Raw genomic sequence first — 22,924 nt, forward strand, 5'->3', positions numbered from 1 at the left:
TTTCCTGACAGTGGCCAGTACCACATGCTTCATTTGAAAGCAGAAGAAACTCCAGAGTGGACAATTATGGAACAATCAGCTCATTGCAGATGTTTCTTCCTAACCTGGCAATTAATTAGCATAAAGATTAGATCTTTTCTTTAAAAAATCATATCTAATGTAGCTATAGTTTATGCAGCAAAATTTCCCTATTTCTCTGTTACCCTTAATTTGTAATATGTTAAGTACATCTTACTGTGTACTTTTTATATACAAATATTTTAATAATCTCAGAGCATGCACTATAATATACAGTAGTACAAGATGGTACATTTCATTTTATGTAGAAAAACTGTATAATATGTTGTATTTGGTATATGATGTGTGATCAAGTAATTAAGTAATTAAAGAAGATTGTTATGCACATACATAAGAGGACAGTGAAATTTGCAAATGCAACCTGAGTGCATAACTATGCAACCTTAATAGAATGTTGTATAGGATTTCTTAGGTTGTTTTGGTGGATTTTTTAAGGGAGATGGAAAATATAAAACAGAAGGAGCTTTATTCTTCGGGATGAAACTTAGCTGGCAAGTTAAACTGGCAACTTCATGTGTAAATTTCCACATTTTAAACTGTTTGAAAAGACACCACTAGAACACCTCAATCCTACACGCTTTAAAAGATCTCTAGATCCAAATGCAGGAGCTCTGTACCTAGTGACAACATTTTATGAACATGGAATTAAATGCAATTCAGAATTAACAAAAGGGTTCATAAAGTACTTTTCAGTACTATTCACCCACCTCTAATAATAAGGGAAATCCTGAATAGGATTTATATCCTCTTGAAGTGGACTCTGACCGGAGGTTTGCTAATTTTCCCTTAAAACATTTTTTTTTTTTGCCTTAACTCTCACATCACAGACAGACGGTTCAGGGAAAATAAACTTCGAGGAGTTTCGACACCTCTGGGATAAGCTGAAAAGCTGGCAGGTATTGTTGAGAACTTCTTGTGTTTTTCTTATGCTGTACTTCTTCCATAGAGGCAATGTTCACATAACTATCCCACCAAAACAGTTCTCTTTCTGAATCCCGCAAAGCATCTACTCACAGTACAATACAGCGTCTCTCAACCTTTCCGGACTATTGTACCCCTGTCAGGAGTCTGATTTCTCTTGCACGCACCAAGTTTCACCTCATTTAAAAAACTATTTGATTACAAAATCAGACAAAAAAAATATACAGCACACTTACTGAAAAAATTGCTGTGTTTCCCATTTTTCCCATATAATTATAAAATAAATTGATTGGAATATAAATATTTTACTTATATTTCCATGTATAGTATACAGAGCAGTATAAACAAGTAATTGTCTGTATAAAATTTTAGTTTGTTCTGGCTTGGCTAGTGCTTTTTATGTAGTCTGTTGGAAAACTAGGCGAATATCTAGATGAGTTGATGTACCCCCTGGAAGACCTGTGTGTGTACCCCAGGGTTACACGTACCCCTGGTTGAGAATCATTGGTATAATAAACAAAAGTGCAATACCAATCATTAAAAAGAAACTGGCCAGCCCCAACACTGTATACAATCTGACAAAGCAAAGAACACAAAGAAATCAAATGGTCCCAAAGACTATCCAGCCCATAAATTAAAGGGATTTTTCCCAAATACAGAATGACTGTGTATGAGGTAGGGAGGAAGAAGAAAAGAGGGGAAAAACCAGGGTTACACCTCAAAAGTATCATAGATAGGACAACCAAGAGAGATGGATCTTTAATTATAATTAAGGCTAAGATTTAGTCATGTGTATATTTAGTAAAAGTCATGGAAAGGTCACAAGGCAATAAACAAAAAAAATCACATTCTGTGACCTGTCCATGACTTGTACTATGAATACACCTGATTAAATTTTAGGTGCTCAGGGGAAGAAGGGTGGCCTGGGGCCAGGTGTCTGGGGCTGCTTGAGCAGGTGTGGCTGGACCCCAGGGCCATCCGAGCAGCAGCAGGTGTGGCTGGACCCTGGGGTCAGCTGCACTGGCAGCTGCAGAAATCACAGAAGTCTTGGAAAGTCACAGAATCTGTGACCTCCGTGACAGACTTGCAGCCTTAATTATAATTAAGGCTACAATTTTGTCATGGAAGTCCCAGAATCCATGACTTCCAGGGTCCTCCATAACATTTTCTGCCCCAGGGCTGTGGGGCTGGAACCATCAGCCAGCGGGGGGCTCTGCATTTTAATTTAATTTTAAATTAAGCTTCTTAAACATTTAAAACCCTTATTTACTTTACATACAACAATAGTTCAGTTATATTATAGACTTATAGAAAGAGACCTTCTAAAAATGTTAAAATGTATTACTGGCACCTGAAACCTTAAATTAGAGTGATTAAATGATGACTCAGCACACCACTTCTGAAAGGTTACCGACCCCTGATATAGAGAAAGGGTCTATTAGTCAGGACACTGGGATTATTTCCAACTTTTTTCAGGAAAGGGCCCTGGATCTTCAATTTCTAACTGGGCAGCCAACAGACATAAGGAAGAAGGCCCTTAGTACAACATCTCATCAGAGCAATAGCCTCTACAATAATGCAGCACCCCTTACAACTGCACTGCTGTGTCACCATTCTTTACATGCCCTTGCCTCAATGTGTGTGGGAGGAAACACACAGCTTTCACAGACAGTCATTGTTCTTCAACTAACCACCACTCTACTCTGTATTGAACTCGTCTAGCCTTTGAAGCCTAGATACCAGAGTGCTAGGGTGAAAATCAAAGCCCCGCTCAGCAGCCAGCCTTCCCCAATCAGCATTGTTTTTCTACAAAATGACCAAACTTTATTCCTGATATTTATTTTTTTCTTTTCCAGAAAATTTTCAAACATTATGACACAGATCATTCTGGCACCATTAACAGTTACGAGATGCGTAATGCAGTCAAAGATGCAGGTATTGCACAGTACTCAATGCCAGGGATTCATCTGAATCCACTCTCTCTTGCTCTCCTCTTGTTCCTACCCTTCCTGTACCCATATAGTAAAAATGAGAAGTACAGTGCAGCCTTTAAAGGAATATGCCCTAGAAAAACCTGGATACTGAGCTATTGCCCTGGACAAATTTTCACATGTCCAAGCTGCAAGGAACACACTTTGGGTTTTGAAGACTGAATCTTCTATTCAGCCAGTTCTACGTAAACAATATTTTACCTTTCCTGTGCACCCTCTATCAAGGATCTCAGGGAGCTTTACAAGCATTACTTAATTGCCTGGCACAGCTACCAAGCTTTGTGCAGCTCCATGTGTGACATTTCCAAGAGTGGGAAGTCACCTATTTCCCCCAGGGTTCCCACCAAGTAGTGGCCGCTGGGGTGAGGGAGGCAGGGACCCGTTCCCAACACACCTCACAAGAATGAGAAGGGAGGAGGCAAGGAGCAGCAGAGGGCATTACTGAGCCAGTAGGGATACGTTCCTGGGCCATTGACACAGCAAACTTGGAGTAGCCTGGGAGGGTTGTGGATGGAATTTGGGGCAGCCTCCCTTATTCAGCCCTCCCCCTTCCTGCCTCATTTTGTCCACTTCACCCCCTGCCCCCACATTCTGTCCCCTCTGTAGCCCTGAGGATTAATCTGTTGGTCTGTATAAAATGTCTTTTTGATAAAAGTGTGTAGGCTGCATAGATTAATAGAATTTGCAATAGCTATAAATGCAAGATACCTAGAAGCTTCTAAACCAGACATCCTGGCCTATTTCCTCTGTGACGCTGAAAGCAACCTTTAAGACCCTTACTCAGAAAAGTGATACTAGGAAACAAACCTACGCAAATTGTCTAGGGACTTTCTGAATATCTGCTAACCTTTCACCTAGTTAGGTGTAAAAGTAGGGTATTTCTGCCCACAAAATATAACAAGTCTACCACAAAATACGTAGATAGTTGTCATTAGTACGTACACAAAGGTCAGCCTATGAAAACAGGTACCCTCACCTTTCCATGGGGGAAAGACAAATTTGGGCATAAAGGGAAGGATTTTTACCTATAAAAGGTGTGATAATCCACCACTAGGGCAGGCGATACATCTCTCTGTTTCCTGGTCGTCTCAACCTGCTTCGAAGCCTCCTTCTCCTACGAAAGCTGTCAATGCTAGTCGTAGTATTAATTCTTTGTGAGTATGAAATAATTCTTAATTTCTACTTCACCTCTAAGCATCTATGCTAAGAAGGGTTTAATTTACAACCAGTTTCTTTATAACTATACTTCCTCTAGCAGAGGTGTGAAATTCACTTTAGTACTCTTTGCTGCAGAGTGCATTTAGGACTGTATAATATCATATTATATCTCTTAAAGAATTGTGATACTTTGTAATCTCATACTGCTTTTAACATTTTACATTTACTTCTTGTTTCATTGATTTTAAATAAAAGGTCTTGTTTGACTAAACTTTGTCTCAGTGAAATTCCTGTTAGACCCCAATCTCCTTGTATTAAATTCTGTGAAGCCTGATTCAAGACGAACTTTTATCTTCTGATCACACATATTGGCGAGCCATACCCATATTATTAATATCTATTAATTATTACTAACATTCTTAATTAATTAGAAAATTAAGTATTAAATAAACCTAAATTAAGTGGATACATTCCACTGTCCCTACTAACCCTCCCCAAATCAGGCAACAGACTGGCGAGCCGCCAGGAGGAGATTTAAGGAGTGTGTGACAGGAATTTCTGGACCCTTTAGAGACTTTTTCTTTGAACCGTAAGTAAATAGTTAATTTCAGTAAAACTCTGAAATCTTTCTTTTAAACCAAAGTCAGAATCAACTGTGGTTATTGCTGCTGGCAGCACGCCCAGTATTTCCGTTTTGTATTGTGGTTAAGCAATCTTAAGGTCTTTACTTTCACTTTTGCCTAAAGGTTTTTAACTGTATTGATAACTGATAATATTAAAGTAATATTGTTTTAAAGTGATAAGCGCGCACAGAAAGGGGTTTTTATATGTTGAAGAAGTTAATGAATGGTACCGAATAAAATAATTCGCAGTAGCATCTGGATCCGATGACCCACACTAGTGGTGGCGGGGAGTTAATAAAGCAAGGTATTCATAGCCGCCAGAAAGGCCGCAATCAGTCAGAACTTGAATAGTTCAAAGATACCTTATCTTAGTCCCATTAACTCTTCCGGACTGCACCTCTGATCCGTCTGCCTCAGTATTCCCCGATATTTGGCAGGTCCCGACAGAGGGGAAAGACCTCTCGATCTGCTATAAGCCATCGAGAGAAGAGAGAAGAGAGTATCCCCACTCCCTCTATTTACTTGGGACTTTTATGATACAGTGTTTAAACCGGTGTACAAGGGGTATTATCCTGTTGTTTCTGTGAAGGGACGCCTTCTATATCAGAGTAAATCAACAGAAGATTGATTCTAGTGAATATACTAGACAATACTAGATTCTAGTGAATATACTAGGAAAAGAAAGAGATGAATTCTCTATTTCGTAGTAAGAGTGTTAAAAGTGAAGATAGCACAGGAGTGGAGTGTGTTGGAATTTCTAGTAGTTTAGCTTTGGAAAACTTTGCTAGGAAATATATTCAGGAACATGGTGGAGGTTTGGAGCAGCTGAGAAATAGTAAAATGATTTCTGAGCAGAGAAACCCGTGGGGTTTTGTGAGTAATGTATTTGAGGATGAAACAGAGCAGAAAAAGAAAAGAGCTAAGGTGGTGAAGGGAATAGCTGTTGAATGCTTGCTTGTAGCTTGTAGTTCATTGGGAAAGAAATTGGATAAAAAGATGGAGTTACTCAGGGAAGTTCAGCAGATGCTGGTAGCCTATAGAGTGGACCGTGGTCGGCTGTTGGAAAAGATTAAAGAACTAGAAAATGGAGAAAATAGAGCAGAGGAAGTTGAAGAATTGATTCCCATTCCTATTGGTATGGTGGACCCGACAGAGGTAGAAAATCTTATTGGACCAGTGACTAGAAGTAAAACAAGAGAATTAGCAAACACAGTACCTTCAGAAGCGAATCTTGAATCTGTAGAGTCAGAAGAGGAAATTGGCAGTGCAGAGAAAACTGACAGTCTGCCGATAAGAGACGGAAGTTCTGAAGTGACAGTTCAGGAGGCGGAGACAAGTGTCACAGTCAGTGAAGCAGTTAGTGACACAAACAGAGAAGCAGAGAAAGAGGAAAAGATCTCTACTTCTGTAGAGACAGCTTCTGTGAGTGAAGAAGCGATACCTTTACAATCGGTCATTGTTCAAGGGTTAGAAGAGGCTGTATCACAGGTAACACAGGTAGCTAATGCATGTGATGTAGTGATCTCTAAGTTACAAAGAGAGCTACAACAACAAGCAGGGAATAGAATTCCTGCTCCTCCACCCAATGTTACATTAGCACCATATAGAGTAGAAAATCCAGTCCCTTTGGGTGGACATTTATTGGCATTCGGGCAATCAACATTGCCTAGACCCCAGGAATTTCGTGGGTCCTCTACACCCCCGTGGTATATGCTGGTATCACCTAGTGTATCGGTAGAACGCCCTACCACGCCAGACTTTAGTGGACTAAGAGATGTCCTGCGTCAGTGTGGAGACACTTTGGATGTAAGCCATAGATATTTCATGGAAAGTTATCCTAGATACCCAGGATTCTCTCCAGTGGAAAGTTTTGATGGTTCAGATGAGGAAAATGTGAATCCAGGTAGAAGGAGGCAAGGAATAGAAATTGTAGATTTAAGCTCAGATGAAAGCTCAGATGAAAGCTCAGATTCAGATCCAAAAGAAGGAACTGCAGGTTCCAATTCTGATTGTCCTGTAGCAGTTGTCACAGATATTAAAACCTTAGACCTGGTAGCTAAGCAAGTAGGAATGATGGAGGATTCTTCAGTTGCTATGCATGCACAACGTGTGCAGGAGACAGCAAAAGTGTTTGGCTTACCAAGGGAAGATTGGGTTAAAATCTTACAACTCACAGTGAATCGAGCATTGTGGAGTACTTTGCCACTTAAGTTTAGGGTAGGAGAGAAAAGTTTTCAAGAGACAGTAGCCCTATTGGAACATAATCAGCACCCAGGGCAAGCTGGAGTAGCAATTCTGTCTAACTTAAAGCAGAAACCTAATGAAACTCCACATCAGTTTCATTTGCGGTTGAGTGCAGCTTGGCGGAGTCATATCAAAGAGGAAACAGATGAACTGCCATACATCAGTTTGCTAGTTAATAATTCTCTTCCTCAGTTAAGAGAAATGGTTAATATGCATATCACTGATGATATTTCTTTAAAAAGAACATTAGCCTTATTGGCTAAAGCACATGCACAGGGAGGCTCTAAATTAGGTCGGTGTGGAGCCCCGGTTGCAGTACTTCAGGAACCACAAACTAATCCTACGGTGAGGATTGAGGGACCTCAACCTCAGCCAGGATTAGGACGAGGAGTTCCTAAATTCCCTAAGTATCAACGTTGGCAAATGACCTAACCCACGTAATAACCCTGGACCTTCGAGTGGCCAGGCCTCGACAGGGTTATGCGCTTGGATCCTATGCAGGAGCCCGGATCGTGTTCCTTTCTTTTCAGATGCTGCACAGAACAGTTCACGCCTGCAGAGACCCAAATCACCGCTTTTGCACAAAACTGAGGACTCAGTTGTGAAAATGTTTAAAACAGTGCAACAGACGCTGAGGCTCAACGACGGGCTATCCGAGAACTTCATGCCCGTGTGAATGAGCTGATGATGATGGAAGGCCAAGGCTCAGCAACCTTGAACCGTCCAGTGGCCTCCGTCGATCCATCCCCTTTTCCCCAGTGGACAGCCACTCCTCCAGAATTGGCTGCCTCTGAGGAGATAGAGGAGGAACCCCTTGATTATCTGACAGCATATGCTGCATGACTACAAACAACCCCGAGTGTAGTCATAACCCCGTTAGGCAGAGATACAAGTGGAAGACCCACAATATCTGCAGTGATAGAGGGACTAGACAGGAATCTCATTATAGATACTGGAGCAGCAATCAGTATTCTCCATGTCGAGGATCCTAGATCCTCTCCTCTATCATCAGGATGTACCAAGACACTTGCAACCTTTGCAAGTAATCAGGTTACTACCACACTTTCTATACCCTTGAAGTACAAATAGGTCACCTAAGAAAGAATCATACTTTTGCATTAATGAAGTTAGCAGACCCAAATAATTCCTTATTGGGAACTGATTTCTTATACAAACAGGAATGTGTTCTTGATTTGTGTAACCAATTATTGTGTCTTTCAGTAGAACAGGAAAGGATGACTCTCCAGAAGTCATACCTGAGTGTGGCATGGTATCTCCAGTGGAGGACTTTGAACCTGAAGGGTATGATTTGGACAAAATAGTGGCTAAACATGCAGACCAACCTAAGTTACAGGCATTACTGTACAAACATGCAGATGCCTTTGCTAAACACAAACATGACTGTGGATGCATGGCCGTCACTATTGTGGTGGAAGGAGGAGAAATTTCAGCCCAAAAACAGTATCCTTACCCAGAACAAGCAAATCCATACATAGAAAAGACTATTAAGTTTTTACTGTCCAACAGGGTAAAAGATGGGCAAGTTTCAAATGCTCGCCTTGCTCACTGGGCATTATTACTGCAAGGAAAAGATATTGCAGTCAAACCTATTAGGACACCATCTTTGTTACCAACAGCTCTATTGTATCAGGGAGAGCCACACAAGTGTCCCAACTTTGATCAATTGGATCTAAGAGGAGGAAAACAAAAGCTCTTTCAACCTTTAATCCAGGAGACAGATCCTATTAATAGGTATAAATTCTTTGTTGATGGTTCTAGTTATTACCATCAAGGCAAACCCTATACTGGGTTTGGAATCTATGCAGTTCCCCCCGAGGGGAAAGGAGAGCCTTGGGAAAAGGCATATTCATGCACTCCACATTCGGCTCAATATGCAGAATTAGCTGCAGTGGCTTGTGTGTTGGAGTACTGTGTGCAGTTCTCCATCACCACCACATACCAAGATATCTGTCTGTTTTCAGACTCTGCATGGGTATGCAATTCTCTCACAGAGTTCCTACCATATTGGGAAACAAATGGTTTTACATCTTCTGATGGCACACCTATTAGGTATGCATCACTGATGAGATACATCCATTGGTTAACAGTAATAGTTACTGTCTCAGAGCGGCCAATCAAAATAAAAAAGGTAAAAGCTCACTGGAAATTAGATCCTTATGCTATGGAAAATGAGAAAGCTGATAAATTGGCCCGTGAAGGAGCCCGATCAGGAGAATTTTGGGAAAGTAAGGATCAGGAGTATTCTGTTATTACCCCTAATCCTAAATGTCCTATAGCTGTAACTAAATTGGTACAACCCAATATACCAGATCTATAAGACATGCAAAAATTGGATAAGGACATAATAAAAGTAATTCTAGAGCTTTCCAAAATAGACAAAGAGGGATCACTAACAGTAGACCCTTTGTACAAACGACATGAACAGCAGTTACAAGTCGTAGATGGAGTTCTCATGTATACAGGAGGTCCTTTCCCTGTGTGGGTAGTTCCAGCTCACCTACGAAGGGAAATGATGTACATGGTCCATGACACTCCTACAGGAGGACATCAGGGAGTGGACAAAACTGTCCAACGTCTTGCATCTGTAGGGTGGTGGCCACTTCTTAGGATGGATGTGCAACAATATTGTGAAAATTGTCTGGCATGTGCCCAAGCTAATCCTACTCCATCCAAAAGAAATGCACCACTAAGATCCCAGGTGTATGAAGGTCCGTGGATGGCTTTGCAGATTGACTTTGTAGGTCCTTTGCCAAGGACCCAAAGAGGTAACCAATATTTGTTGGTGATTATCGATCCTTTCTCAAAGTGGATAGAGGCATTTCCTCTTAAAGCCAATACTGCAAAAGCCACTGCCAGGGTCTTGGTAGAACAAGTCTTCTCTCGCTGGGGGATCCCTGCGAAGGTAGAATCAGACCAGGGATCACATTTTACAGGACAGTTCTTTAGGGATTGTCTTAAATTGATGGGAGTCCCGCAGAGACTACACATCCCATACAGACCACAGTCATCTGGGATGGTGGAACGAACCAATCGGACTATAAAAGTGATGTTGAGGAAACTGGTTGATGCCAATGGACGTAACTGGGACACCCTCATGCCTTTAATTTTAATGGCATTGAGGGCGACACCGGCTGCATCTACTGATAAAACACCTTTTGAAGTGATGACAGGCCGAACAATGAGATTACCAGAACATTTAATTTGGCAAGCTAGTGGCACTCAATTAGAAGGAATAAAAATGGATACCTACCTGCAAAATCTGCAAAAACATTTAAATCACATTCACTTGCAGGTGGCTGCTAAATTGGGAAAATCCAGACGTAAGGCAAAGGCTTACTTTGACAAAAACCAGAGAGAGAATACTTGGGAGGTAGGAGATCAAGTAATGTTATTGTCATATAAGTCACCAGAACATGGATTGTGTAATCGATGGATTGGGCCTTTCCAAATCATTGATAAACTCAGTTCAGCAGTATATAAGATCAGAATAACAGGAGGAAAGCATAATAGAGACAAGATTTATCATGCTAACCAATTAAAGCTGTATCGATCGTCCAGGTCGCAGGAGCAACTTCCTCCTCAGGACTTAAGTGATCAGACGAAATCGCAACAATTGGAGCCCAGCAGTTTGCAACCATGAAATTGACATTGACATTTTTGACTTATTACACCCTTATTGTTGCTCTAAGGGTAGGACTATGCCAAAATATTAAGTCTGAAACCGAACTATTGCAACCCCAGGAAACCAGACGACCGGATCACACTCAGTTGTCTGAGCCCAAGCAACAGAACATACCAACAAAGAAGGAACGGACTATTATACTTAATCCAGAACTGGTCAACAACCCGATTCAACAGGTTAAGGGAATTCGAGGGGAGGATGTTACTTTTGAATATTAATTAGTAGAAGTAACTGCACTACCCTCTAGTGGTTGGAAAAAGATGTGTTAATTGCTTTTAAAGTTAATTGCTTTAAACAATGATCAGAAAAGAGATCAGCATTTGGGGAAAGAAATTATATGTTCTGCATATGGGGAATATGTTGTAAGCACAATTACTGATGCATTACGATCCTTAAAATTAGGAGAAGTCCCTGACTTAATTAAGGATGAACAACTAATGAGTTGGTATTGTCCTAAATGTTTTCAAAAGCTGGGAAAGGAAAGATCCACTTGTTTGGATGCATGCCAGCATTTGTCAGTGGGTGCTATGAGAGAGATAGGATCTGTGACACCTCACCCCAACCGAGACAGTTGTTCTCTTACAAAAGATTGTATGATGACACGGTCTTTGTATGTCTCATTCACGGTCTCGTTACCAGTGTTTGACCCAGACAGAGATGTGTACAGGCAATTGGCTGCTATCCATTCTATAGGTCACCTCGAAGATGACATCTACAGGGAACGCGTTAATGCACCTCCCCTGGTAGTCTATCACACTCCAACTCAGACTTGGAAGGTACCACAGATGGCCTGTTGTTCTGAAAAAGGACCCCAGTATATCTGTAGGTGTAATGTGTTTGAAACAGACACTGTTTTTGTGTGGACTACAGGGAGAGAAAGCACAGAATTCATCATCGTCATGCCTGGTGAGGCTGACCACATGGAAGACTCCGATGGAGAGGGTGACCTATGCTGGAAGGAATCAATTTTGCGTGGTTACCGATCAAAAGAGGTACCAGTATGGTCCCTTGGAGTGTCCTGTCACAGAGCCAAATTTCTGTTTTACCCCAGAGCAACCCACGGTAATAGGAAATCAAGTTATTTCCCCTATTCCTATTTTTGAGAACATTACCATTATTCAGTCTAACCCTGATTACCAGAATTTAACTATTCGAAGTACACCTACTTTTCTGGCTTATATTCCACCATTAGGGTTGCAACTGAAATCCTTAATGACTCGTAAAGAGACTCACCTCATTCAAATTACTAACAATATGGATGAAGCCCAACAAGTTATTACCCAATTAATAAATGAAGGGAATGAGCCTGTAACAACTTCCAGAGAAAATTTCGGATTAAAAGTATGGATAATTATCCAAGGAATTGGGATTGTGATTAATTTCCTTATGTTAGGTTATATGCTGTATAAATGCAACAAACCCAAGCCAAAAACTAGGCAGAGACCTAGACAGACACCCAGACAATCCCCTAAACAAATGCACAGACGAGCACCATCTGGGGATAAAGATGAATATATATACATGGTGCCCATTCCTGATACATACCAAAATTTGCCCAGGTATGAAACTAAAAAGGGCCCCACAGATATTAAGTCCTAGGTGACGGGGTTTCTTTATGTAAACCACCGGTAGCCCTGAGGATTAATCTGTTGGTCTGTATAAAATGTCTTTTGATAAAAGTGTGTAGGCTGCATAGATTAATAGAATTTGCAATAGCTATAAATGCAAGATACCTAGAAGCTTCTAAACCAGACATCCTGGCCTATTTCCTCTGTGATGCTGAAAGCAACCTTTAAGACCCTTACTCAGAAAAGTGATACTAGGAAACAAACCTACGCAAATTGTCTAGGGACTTTCTGAATATCTGCTAACCTTTCACCTAGTTAGGTGTAAAAGTAGGGTATTTCTGCCCACAAAATATAACAAGTCTACCACAAAATACGTAAATAGTTGTCATTATTACGAAAACAAAGTTAAGCATATGAAAACAGGTACCCTCACCTTTCCATGGGGGAAAGACAAATTTGGGCATAAAGGGAAGGATTTTTACCTATAAAAGGTGTGATAATCCACCACTAGGGCAGGCGATACATCTCTCTGTTTCCTGGTCGTCTCAACCTGCTTCGAAGCCTCCTTCTCCTACGAAAGCTGTCAATGCTAGTCGTAGTATTAATTCTTTGTGAGTATGAAATAATTCTTAATTTCTACTTCACCTCTAAGCATCTATGCTAAGAAGGGTTTAATTTACAACCAGTTTCTTTATAACTATACTTCCTCTAGCAGAGGTGTGAAATTCACTTTAGTACTCTTTGCTGCAGAGTGCATTTAGGACTGTATAATATCATATTATATCTCTTAAAGAATTGTGATACTTTGTAATCTCATACTGCTTTTAACATTTTACATTTACTTCTTGTTTCATTGATTTTAAATAAAAGGTCTTGTTTGACTAAACTTTGTCTCAGTGAAATTCCTGTTAGACCCCAATCTCCTTGTATTAAATTCTGTGAAGCCTGATTCAAGACGAACTTTTATCTTCTGATCACACATATTGGCGAGCCATACCCATATTATTAATATCTATTAATTATTACTAACATTCTTAATTAATTAGAAAATTAAGTATTAAATAAACCTAAATTAAGTGGATACATTCCACTGTCCCTACTAACCCTCCCCAAATCAGGCAACACCTCCTATCCCCTACCCTGCCCCCCTCCTCCCTTCACCTGCCTACCTGCTGATATTGCTGCCACAGCCCCTTGCCCCTCCTCTGAGTCTGGGGGCTCCCCCCTGGCTGGCCAGATACAGACAGGCAAGAGAGGTCACCTGGCTGCTTGTAGCCGCAGTGGCCTCTGGTGACCAGGAGGAACTATAGTAGCTCTTTGCCTGCAGCTTGCTTCCAGCCCAGCTGAGCACAGGGAATGCCTGCTGAGCTGCAGGCAGGTGGGACTAGGGTTGCCAATTTTAGTTGGATGTATTCCTGGAGGTTTCATCAAGTGATATCATCTTTAATTAAAGATCAATCTTTAATACCTGGAGACCACAGGACAATCCTGGAGGGTTGGCAACCCTAGGTGGGATGGGAGTGGCAAGATGCATGACACTTGGTAGTCCTGCCCCTGTGAGGTAGGGAAGTGTTATTGAGGAGCTCAGCATCTCCCACCTGCTTTATATCAAGGGAGGAGATGGTTTGCTCTTTAGCCTTTCACTGCTTATATCAGTGCTGTCCAGTCTTAGTAAATGAAGCCTGGCCACTCTCATAACCTTCATCCAGTCAGTGTGGTATTCTGTCTCTCTCAGTGGGGGCTGGGTCACTTAAAAGATTGATGAGCTGGTTGCAGGCTAAGTTCCCTCTAAGCTATGTGGCCGCACAGCAGGCTTTCAAGGGCCGTGTAGGGGCCTGGACTGGAGAGGAGAGAGATAGGGGGTATGCAGGGCTGTGGCAGGGAGAGACACCTCTTCCCTGGCCCCAGCCCAAAGGGTGCCATGGTGAGAGAGGTCTGGGGGCAGTCCTCTCTCCCTGCCACAGCCCCCGGGGCAGCGTGTATCCCAAACTCCTCATCCCCAGTCCCACCCCAGAGCCTGCACCCCTAGCTGGAGCCCCCTGCATCCCAACTCTGTGCCCCAGCCCTGAGCCCACTCCAAACCCCTTGGCCCCACCCCTGCCACACATCACCTCCATATTGGTGAACATAACAAAGTTCATTCCGCACATGAACTGTCCTTGCCCACCTCCAACATAATTAAACATGCAACATAATTAAATAGAATTCACCCAACAGACCAGGTGGCTGCTTCATCTCTCCCAAACTCATTAGCATGCCTGCTTCTAGAGAGACTATACAGGCCCTGATAAATCCCATTACCAGTGACTGCTGCTAAGGGAGGGAGAGTATTTCATCATTCAGAAACTCATGAGCCTTGTTATGAACCTTAATGTGAAGACGTTGGTAAAGTATCTACATCAACATTTTGTGCAGTGCTCAGGCAGCTATATTTTGGTTTTGGCAAAACCTCAATCATCAAATTTTGGTTTTACAAGGACAAATAAAAAAACTACACCTGGGTTTTGCTTTACATGCTGCAGGAATACGGTACATTTTACAGGTTTCTCATTCTTGCTAGTAAAATTACTAGCCTAAAATTTTCTTTAAATAATTCTTGCCTGACTTCTTAAACTAGGACAGGAATAAAATGTAAAATAAACTATAAACCCATGCTTAATATTGAAACCCCACATAGTCTGTATGAATATGCATTTAGCCAGCCCCCAGCAATGCCCAAATTCATGTAAACACCTCTAATAAGCCAATCTGCAGCGCTGGTTGACTAACTGCACATTCCTATATTGTATATAGATGGGTAATGTTGAGGCTGGGGGTTGTATGTTTTAGTCATTTATTTTTTGCCACTGTACAGTTTTATTGTTGTAACACCTACTTTCCTCACTGATCCGTCTGAATTTTTGTTACTCCAGCCTCTTATTTCATCAGGTCTAAATTAGATTTGAATTTTAATTAGATTTAAAATTTAATCTTTGGGGCAAGGACCTTCTCTTCACAGCGATAATGGGGGGGGGGGGGAGGTAACGAGCACACTTTTGGCCACTTGAAAACAGCAATTTCAAAATGTTGTTTCCTTTTAAGAGAGTAACCTGACACAATAAAGCTTCTTGCATTTTTATTTTTCTTGGGTCACTCATCGTGGACCTTTATTATATGGTTAGGCCCAGAAACTGATGACTCCATACGAAACTTTTTCTCAGTGTCAGTCTGGTACCAGAAGCCTGCCAAGAGCTGAAGCACAGCTGTCTTCTGTTTCTCTTCCTTCTCAGGATTCTGCCTGAACAAGCAGCTCTATGACATCATTACAATGCGCTATGCTGACAAAAACATGAACATTGACTTTGACAGCTTTATCTGCTGCTTTGTGCGACTGGAAGGAATGTTCAGTAAGTGCCTGTCCAGTTTTTACTGTCCTTCTTGTGCTATTCCTCTCTCACACAGGAGCACATGGTCCATCCCAAGTAAAAATTACTCTAAAGCTCTACTGAAAGCTTAATATCAGTGACCGTTATGAAAATTGGCTGATTTCAATAATGAATGTCATCTTTTCTGCAGTGCTTCTCTGTTGTTGTAAGCTATGAGTCTTAGGCTCTGTAAGCTCCCTCACAGCAGTGGCTATTTTATAGTCATTAGTAGGCTGACCAGATGACCTGTTTTTAAAGGCACAGTCCCGTATTTAAACCCTCCTGCAGGTGTCCTGATTTTTTCTTAAAAACAGGCAAATTGTCCTGCATTTTCTGCCTCCCTCCCCACAATCAGTACTGGTGGGTCCTGCTGCTGGCCAGATCCCTGCTTGCCAGCCACTCACCCACCAGCGTTGAGTGGGGGGGGGGGCGGTCCAGCGGCTGATGATGGGGGTGGGTATGCAAGGCTGGTGGCAGGGTGAAGCTGCAGTGCATGGGGCTGGCTGCTCCCCCTGCTGGTCCATCAGTGCACGCCCCTCCACCCACGTGCCGACTCTTGGCCACCAGAGCCCTGCCCTGTTTCTGGCCAGTGCTTGCTGCATGCTGCGGCAGCTGATAACTACAGGCAGCGTTCAGTTATGTGTTGCCTCTGCTGCCCACCCATCGGCCCTTTACGTATGCCTCCTCTCGCTGTCCTCTCCCCCACCAGTGGGGCACATCCCACTCCCAACGCTGTGCGGAGAACCAGCCCCGAGTCGGAGCGCTCAGCTCACCAGCAGCCTGGTCAGCAGGCTCCTTCCTCCCCCGAGTGCCTCTGGCTGGGCTGGAACCCCAGGAAAGCCCAAGACCCTCCGGCCCAGGGCACTGCCCAGGAGGCGCCAAGCCCTGCATGTGCCAATGCCCTGTGCAGTGCGGCACAGGGCATCCTCCAGTCTCCACCCCTCAGCTAAGCTCTGGAATGAGGGGAGGGAGCAATTTCCAGCCTGTCCCTGCTCTGAACCTGCTGGCTTCACAGCAGCCCTCGGGCGAGGGCTTAGCATCCTCTTCACCCCCTACCCCCAACCACCTGGGGTCCTGCCCCCAGGGAGTGTGGGGCTGCTCAGTCCCCTAGGCACCCTCCCCCGTGGAGCCACCTCTCTGGCTGGTTCGCTGAAGCCCCTGCAGTCAGGTTCCCTGAGCCCTGATGCACAATGCATCCTGAGGGCTTAACCCCTTTGTGTCTGTACTGTAGCTGGGGGACAGGAGGCGGCTGGGTTAAGTCAGTGGCCAGCAGCAGCCTGGAGGTCTTAGCTGCCTTTCGACATTGTGTGGGCAGGAAGGGACAAGCTGCTTCCAGCCATGAGGGGCAGGAGAGGGGAGGAAGACCTGAGCTCTTCAAAGACACAGGCCAGGTCATCCCTTCCTCCTCTCCTGTGGTTGGAAGCAGCTCCCCCGTCCCTTCCATCTCGCACAATGTCAAAAGGCTGCTGCTGGCCATGTTCTGGTGTGAACCCTGGCAGAAATTGGGAGGGGGGAAGCATGTGACCCCATCTGCCGCCCCCCCCCCCATGTGTTGCCTATGGAAGATGCAGCACCAGATACTGGGAGAGGCGGGTCTGCCCCAGGACCCCAGCCAGGCATAGAGGGCGGAGAGCACCAGGCAGGGAGGGTTGGGTTGGTCGGTCACCCATCCCCCCACCCCCCATGTGAAGAATGGTACATGTGAGGGGGGTAGGGGTGTGTGTGTCACCTATTTCCATGTGAGCCTTAAAGATAAGAAGGTAAATAAAAAGAACTATGCAGTATTTCTTTTTAATTGGAGTTCAGTCAATGCTGATGTTAATTTGAACATTTGTACCGCATAGTGCTGACATTGCCATGAACTCACTTGAATACGAGTAATTTTACCAGGTGTCCCATATTGAGCATAGGGAAATATGATCACCCTATTCATTAGTACTCCAGTAATGTAAAATATCCCATAAATAAAGCTACTATTGAAGGCTATTTGGTAGCTACAACCAGGGCTGGCTCCAGACCCCAGCGTGCCAAGCGCGCGCTTGGGGCGGCATTTTGCCAGCAGGGCGGCAGGCGGCTCCGGCGAACCTTCTGCAGTCATGCCTGTGGGAGGTGCACCGGAGCCGCCTGCCACCCTCCCAGCGCACCCTCCGCAGGCGCATCTGCAAGAGGTCCCCCAGAGCCGTGGGACCAGCAGTGCGCCCCCTGCGGCGTGCCGCCCTGCTTGGGGCGGCCAAGTTCCTAGAGCCGCCCCTGGCTACAACTGGAGTGAAATGCAGCTGCTTAATATCATTAGCCATAGGGAACAGAGTTTTTCAGCTTCTTCATTTCTCTTTCTTTCCAGCTGCATATGTTATTTGGGTACATTATTATTGGGTATTTCCTCTCACTCCTGTGTGCCACAATAGCATGGTCATCCTTGCTCATAACTAACTGGCCCTGTATAAATCCAGCTACTAAAGGCAGGAGGGCCCTCAACTATGAATTTTGCTTCCCTCACTGCTCTGACCACTTGTATCTGTTGTGCTACAGTATGTGGTGTGAAGCTGATATATTATCTCAGTGTTTCACTTGAAGGATGTGATTATAGGGTTATACGTGAGGTGGCCATATGTGTTGTTTTAATAATTTTACATATGGGCTCAAGGACTACGTGACATGACAGGCACAGTTTATAAATCCAAAAGAAAATAAGTAACTGTTCCTTGTAGACTACAGCTGAGGAACAACAGAGCAAGGACACTTAACAAGCCCAGTAACTATCAGCCCAATTCTATACAACAGATTGGGACTGTAGTTTGGTTTGTTATACACAGGATGAGCTTCACTTTATCCATAGTAATTATATGTACTTTGTATTGATTTGTCTTTCCTTAGGGGCATTCCACGCCTTTGATAAAGATGGAGATGGTATCATTAAACTCAATGTCTTGGAGGTAAATAATTTTACTCAGGTATTTTTCTTGGGTTATGGTCAGGTTGAGCAATTTTGTTCTTACTCTTCGTCGCCCTTATGCTTAACGAAGTCTTGTCAGAGTTAAGCTGACATTACTATCCAAGTGGTAAGATAAGAGACTCCAGAACGTCTCCTAGAGAGTTTGCTATTGCTATCAATTTTATGTGGAAGATGCTCAGATACACAGTGACATGTGGCAGTATAAAACCGTTAGATCGATAAGCTAAATTAGACAATCAGAATGCAACCCAAATCTCTTTCAATTTGTCATTTAAAGTGCATCCAAGAACTTTAGAAGTTTACGAAACAATTTAAAACTAAAAACACCATTTAAAATATTTTGGACAATAATCTCCTACCCCAATGATCCTACCCTAAGGTGGTGCCTCTGCCTAGTTCTCAAATAAGACCTCACCATTATGGCATATGTACTTTTAAAAAGTTCAGCTGACAGGGTCAGTGTTCCATAGTTTAACATGCATCAGCTGTCTTAAATGACTTGTAGAGCAAATAAAAATATATCAAAGGAACAAGGAAGGGCGAGAAAGGTGGCTAAACCTGCAATGTTTATCATTTTACATCTCAGGTGAGGCTTATTGTACTATAGATACAAAGCTCTGATAGATCTTTTTACAGTGTATACCCTGGAATGGAGGCAAAATAAAAGGTTAGACCCTATCAGGGATTTGACTAGATACAGAAGAAAAAAATTAGCCTTTCACCCTTTAACAGTATGTAAAGTGAAGTCCATGCATTCTTACTCCATGCAAGTCATTTCGGTAAGATTTAAAAAAACAACAACAAACAGAAGGTGCATCTGCCCTGGGTAGACATGGGGATCCCTTGAGACTTTGCATTAAGAGAGGTGTTTGAGCAAGTAACATGGGGCAAAATTCAGACCATTGCCACTGCCCACAATGCTGCATAACATGAGTGTTTCTTTTGGGTACCAGGAAGCGGGCAGGTGCAAGCCTGCCCATTGCTAAAGAACCCTCCCCCAGCCTTAGGGGAAGATCTACAAGGTCCAGGAACTCAAATAATTACAGGGGACAACAAAAAATGTAACAGGGGCAGGTGTGAAGGTCAAAGGATCAAACAAAGGGAACCTGAGGGGGACACTGAGCAGAGAACCCCAGACAGCGCCCAGTGCTCCTTGAAGGTGTCAAGGGAGCCAGCAGATGCCGCCCAGAGGAACTCTGCCCAGATGCGTGAACAGAGGGAGGACCGGAAATAGGCTCCACAGTAGCGAAGAACCTCCTCAGCCAACATCCTCTCCCTGGTGACGTAGTGCATGGTAGCAGGCGGCTATCCTCCAACTCTAGGAATGGCTGCATTTCAGTGGCTCCAGCTATCTTCTATACTGTTTATGAAGTATTCTGGGGTGAAAGCTGCTAGCTACCTATAAATATATCCTATTTACACTACTTCATTTTATAACCCTGTTTTTTATTTAAATTGTGAGGGGAAGGAGGTGGGGGATGCACTCTACTCTTAGGTTTTGGAAGTCACTATTATACCAAGTGCAACTGTAACCTCTCATTCCCAGTCTTGATATCACCATAGAACCACCTAAAATGCATTTGTCTTCATCCCTTTTGGGTTCCTGGGGAGACAGATGGGCCTAGGGGGGATCAGAAACTGCTATGTGATGAGGGCCTAGCCAAATGGGCCAGATATAAGCATGATTCTCTATGGCATGGGCCTAAATCTAGTCCCACTATTATTTGGAATTAACGTGTTTATGAGCCCTTTTAGAAGTGGTTGCAATAAAAGGGCATGTTTGGGGAAAGGAGTCAGGTTCCAAAGAATATTTTCCTCACCTCAGATTGGCATTTTTGGGAGGGGTGTGTGGGAAGAGAAGAACAGCAGGGGGAGCTACCAAATCCCTGTCCTCACTGGTAGAAGTTCAGCTGTTATCAGGGATCAAGAAAACTAGTTAACTCCTTTGCCTTCCTTTGCATTTACATCACACAATCATACAGTTCCATATAAGCAGCTGGCCCTGGGAACAACACATGGGGGGAAAAGCAGCCAGTCCCAAAGGAGCAGCAGACATGGATGAAAAGTGAAAGGATGGGGGCCACTTCAGCTATGTGTAATGAGGAACTATCTGAACATTATTACATGGTTGGCTCTGGGGGCCATACCCATGAAAGGACAATTGCTGAGAGTGAATCTTGGTGTGGGAGGAACGAGGCTATAAGTCTTGTGTGGCTGTTAATCACCATGCCAAAGTCATAATCATAGAAATTCTTTATTTTAAAATGTGGGGTCTCTCTAAGCAGTTTCATGTTACAGTTCATAGAAACAAGAACTGGCAGTAACAGAAGGATCATCAGTTCTGAGTTTTGTTGTGTGAATGATGCGAATGGCAATGGTCTACTGTTCTCCAGTCATGTTAAAATCACTTCTATTGCTACATAACTTTCACTCTTCTTTCAGTGGCTGCAGCTCACCATGTATGCTTAAATCGACCTGGCCTCCCTCGCCTTGTGCATGAACACTGCCCACGACGCTCAGGATTTCTGTTGGAAGCAACCAGCCTCAGAATATGAAGGACTTCCCAACACAGCTGCTTCCCCTGCCAGGAGCCACTGAGCAAAGAACGATTGTTACCCAAGGCAACTTGCACGTTCCAATGCTGAACTCGAGGAAGGCACAATATAAAAATAGATGGCACTACCTTTTAGGAAAGTGACTAGAGCTCACTACCTAAAAACTAGTCTATTAATGCCTCCCTGGCATTTTACTTTTGCAACAAAGGTTTAACTTATTGATGACAAAACGTAAGCATTTTTGGCATGGTAAGGTTACCATTACTCACTCGCCACACAATGCACATGCCTTTCCAATACAATGCTGGCATATGGAAAATATTTTCCCTACCTCTCCATGGCTAGTAATTCCAAGTCAATTGTTAGTCCTCATGCAGGACTAGGTCTGTATCTGAACTGACTCATAGGTACCACTGCCATCTTCTCACTCTTCAGTTCCTCTATTCTAATTCTGGTTTCAGTATTGCTAGTGCTGCTTCTTCACAACAGCGTATTCAACCATAAATCACACTGATCTTGTGTTTCTTCATGTGATGAACCATCAGTGGGGCAGTGTTGATGTTGTACAAGAACATAAGTGATTAAGACAGTAGGGATATGTCTACAATGCAATAGAAGGTGAATAAATAAATGTGTTCTTAACCTGGATTATCTACATGGGTTAAAATGGCAGTGAAGACACTGCAGTGTGGCTTTTAACTTGAGTTAGCAGCTCCAGTTCAAGCCAGTGGGGGCAGCCTGGGTCTGACCTCCAGCCGCTAACCTGAGTTAAAAGGTGCATTGCTGCGTCTTCACTGCTATTTTAACCCCTGTAGATAATCCAGGTTAAGAACACATTTCCCCCCACTCTTTTTTTTTTTTTTGAAGTGTATATGTACCTTGTGTGCTGCCAAAGGCTTGCTGCCTGTTGAAAACAAGACAAATGAGGCACCAACAAAATATGGAGTTAAACTCCCCTTCATTTTCAATGGGAAGTGAGTGACTAACTCCCTTAGTCTCTTTGGAAAATCTGACCTGTAAATACCTTGATATTTGGATACTAAGCTGCCTTATGACTATCTAGAGGAGAGACACCCTTCTATACTACACAAACAAGTGACCACTTCCTGTTATTTTATACATTGCCCCATTGTGTACCATTGTATTATTTTAAACCTTTCCTCAACAGACTATCAGTGGAACTGAATCCAACAACTAATTGCAAGTTTGCCTAGCTCCCGTCTCACATGGAAACTGCACCCTTCAGCTTTTAAGCTTACAAAACTGCACTTTAATACAAGCAACTTCTGGTCTTTTAGTCTCAACTTCGTTTTTACAAATGGCACTCTGTGAATGTAAGCCCTGGTCTACACAAGTTCGAACTATCGCCTAGAGAGATCAGACGCGATAGTTCGAACTCCGAGAAGTCGAACTCGCCGCGTCGACCCGGCGGGTAAGTGTAAACGTGGCCTTAGTTTTATCTGACATACTAGTATTAATCTAGAACAACTCTACTGTATCAACTGTTTGCTCCTCATACCAGCCTAGAGTGTTAGCTTTGGATCTGTACTAGTTTATAAACCAGCCTTAGATTCAGCACTGAGTTGTTAGATGGAAAGGAGCTTCCATGATTAAGTTCTTTTTAAAAGGGCAATTTGTCAATTACTTAGCATCAACTTACCCTGTTGTCTTGAGCTGCCCTCTTTCCCCCCCACTTGCATTGGCTTGCGGGTTTAAGTTAAGCAGA

The 22,924-nt window shown here is 43.2% G+C and overlaps 1 protein-coding gene across 5 annotated transcripts in view; it reads left to right on the plus strand.

Moving 5' to 3' along the window:
* CAPN3 (calpain 3) overlaps positions 1–21,370 on the plus strand; it is a 69,387-nt gene extending 48,017 nt beyond the window's left edge. For all 5 annotated transcript variants that reach the window (XM_039535549.1, XM_039535550.1, XM_039535551.1 and 2 more), the window contains 5 exons: positions 906–974; positions 2,856–2,934; positions 15,556–15,672; positions 18,565–18,623; positions 21,086–21,370. In XM_039535549.1, the coding sequence (XP_039391483.1) occupies positions 906–974; positions 2,856–2,934; positions 15,556–15,672; positions 18,565–18,623; positions 21,086–21,112 (351 nt within the window). In that variant the 3' untranslated portion in view covers positions 21,113–21,370. The remainder of the gene's footprint in view (positions 1–905; positions 975–2,855; positions 2,935–15,555; positions 15,673–18,564; positions 18,624–21,085) is intronic.
* Positions 21,371–22,924: the final 1,554 nt, after the last annotated feature.

Source organism: Mauremys reevesii, linkage group 4, assembly GCF_016161935.1.
Source record: "Mauremys reevesii isolate NIE-2019 linkage group 4, ASM1616193v1, whole genome shotgun sequence".
NCBI classification, from domain to species: domain Eukaryota; kingdom Metazoa; phylum Chordata; order Testudines; family Geoemydidae; genus Mauremys; species Mauremys reevesii.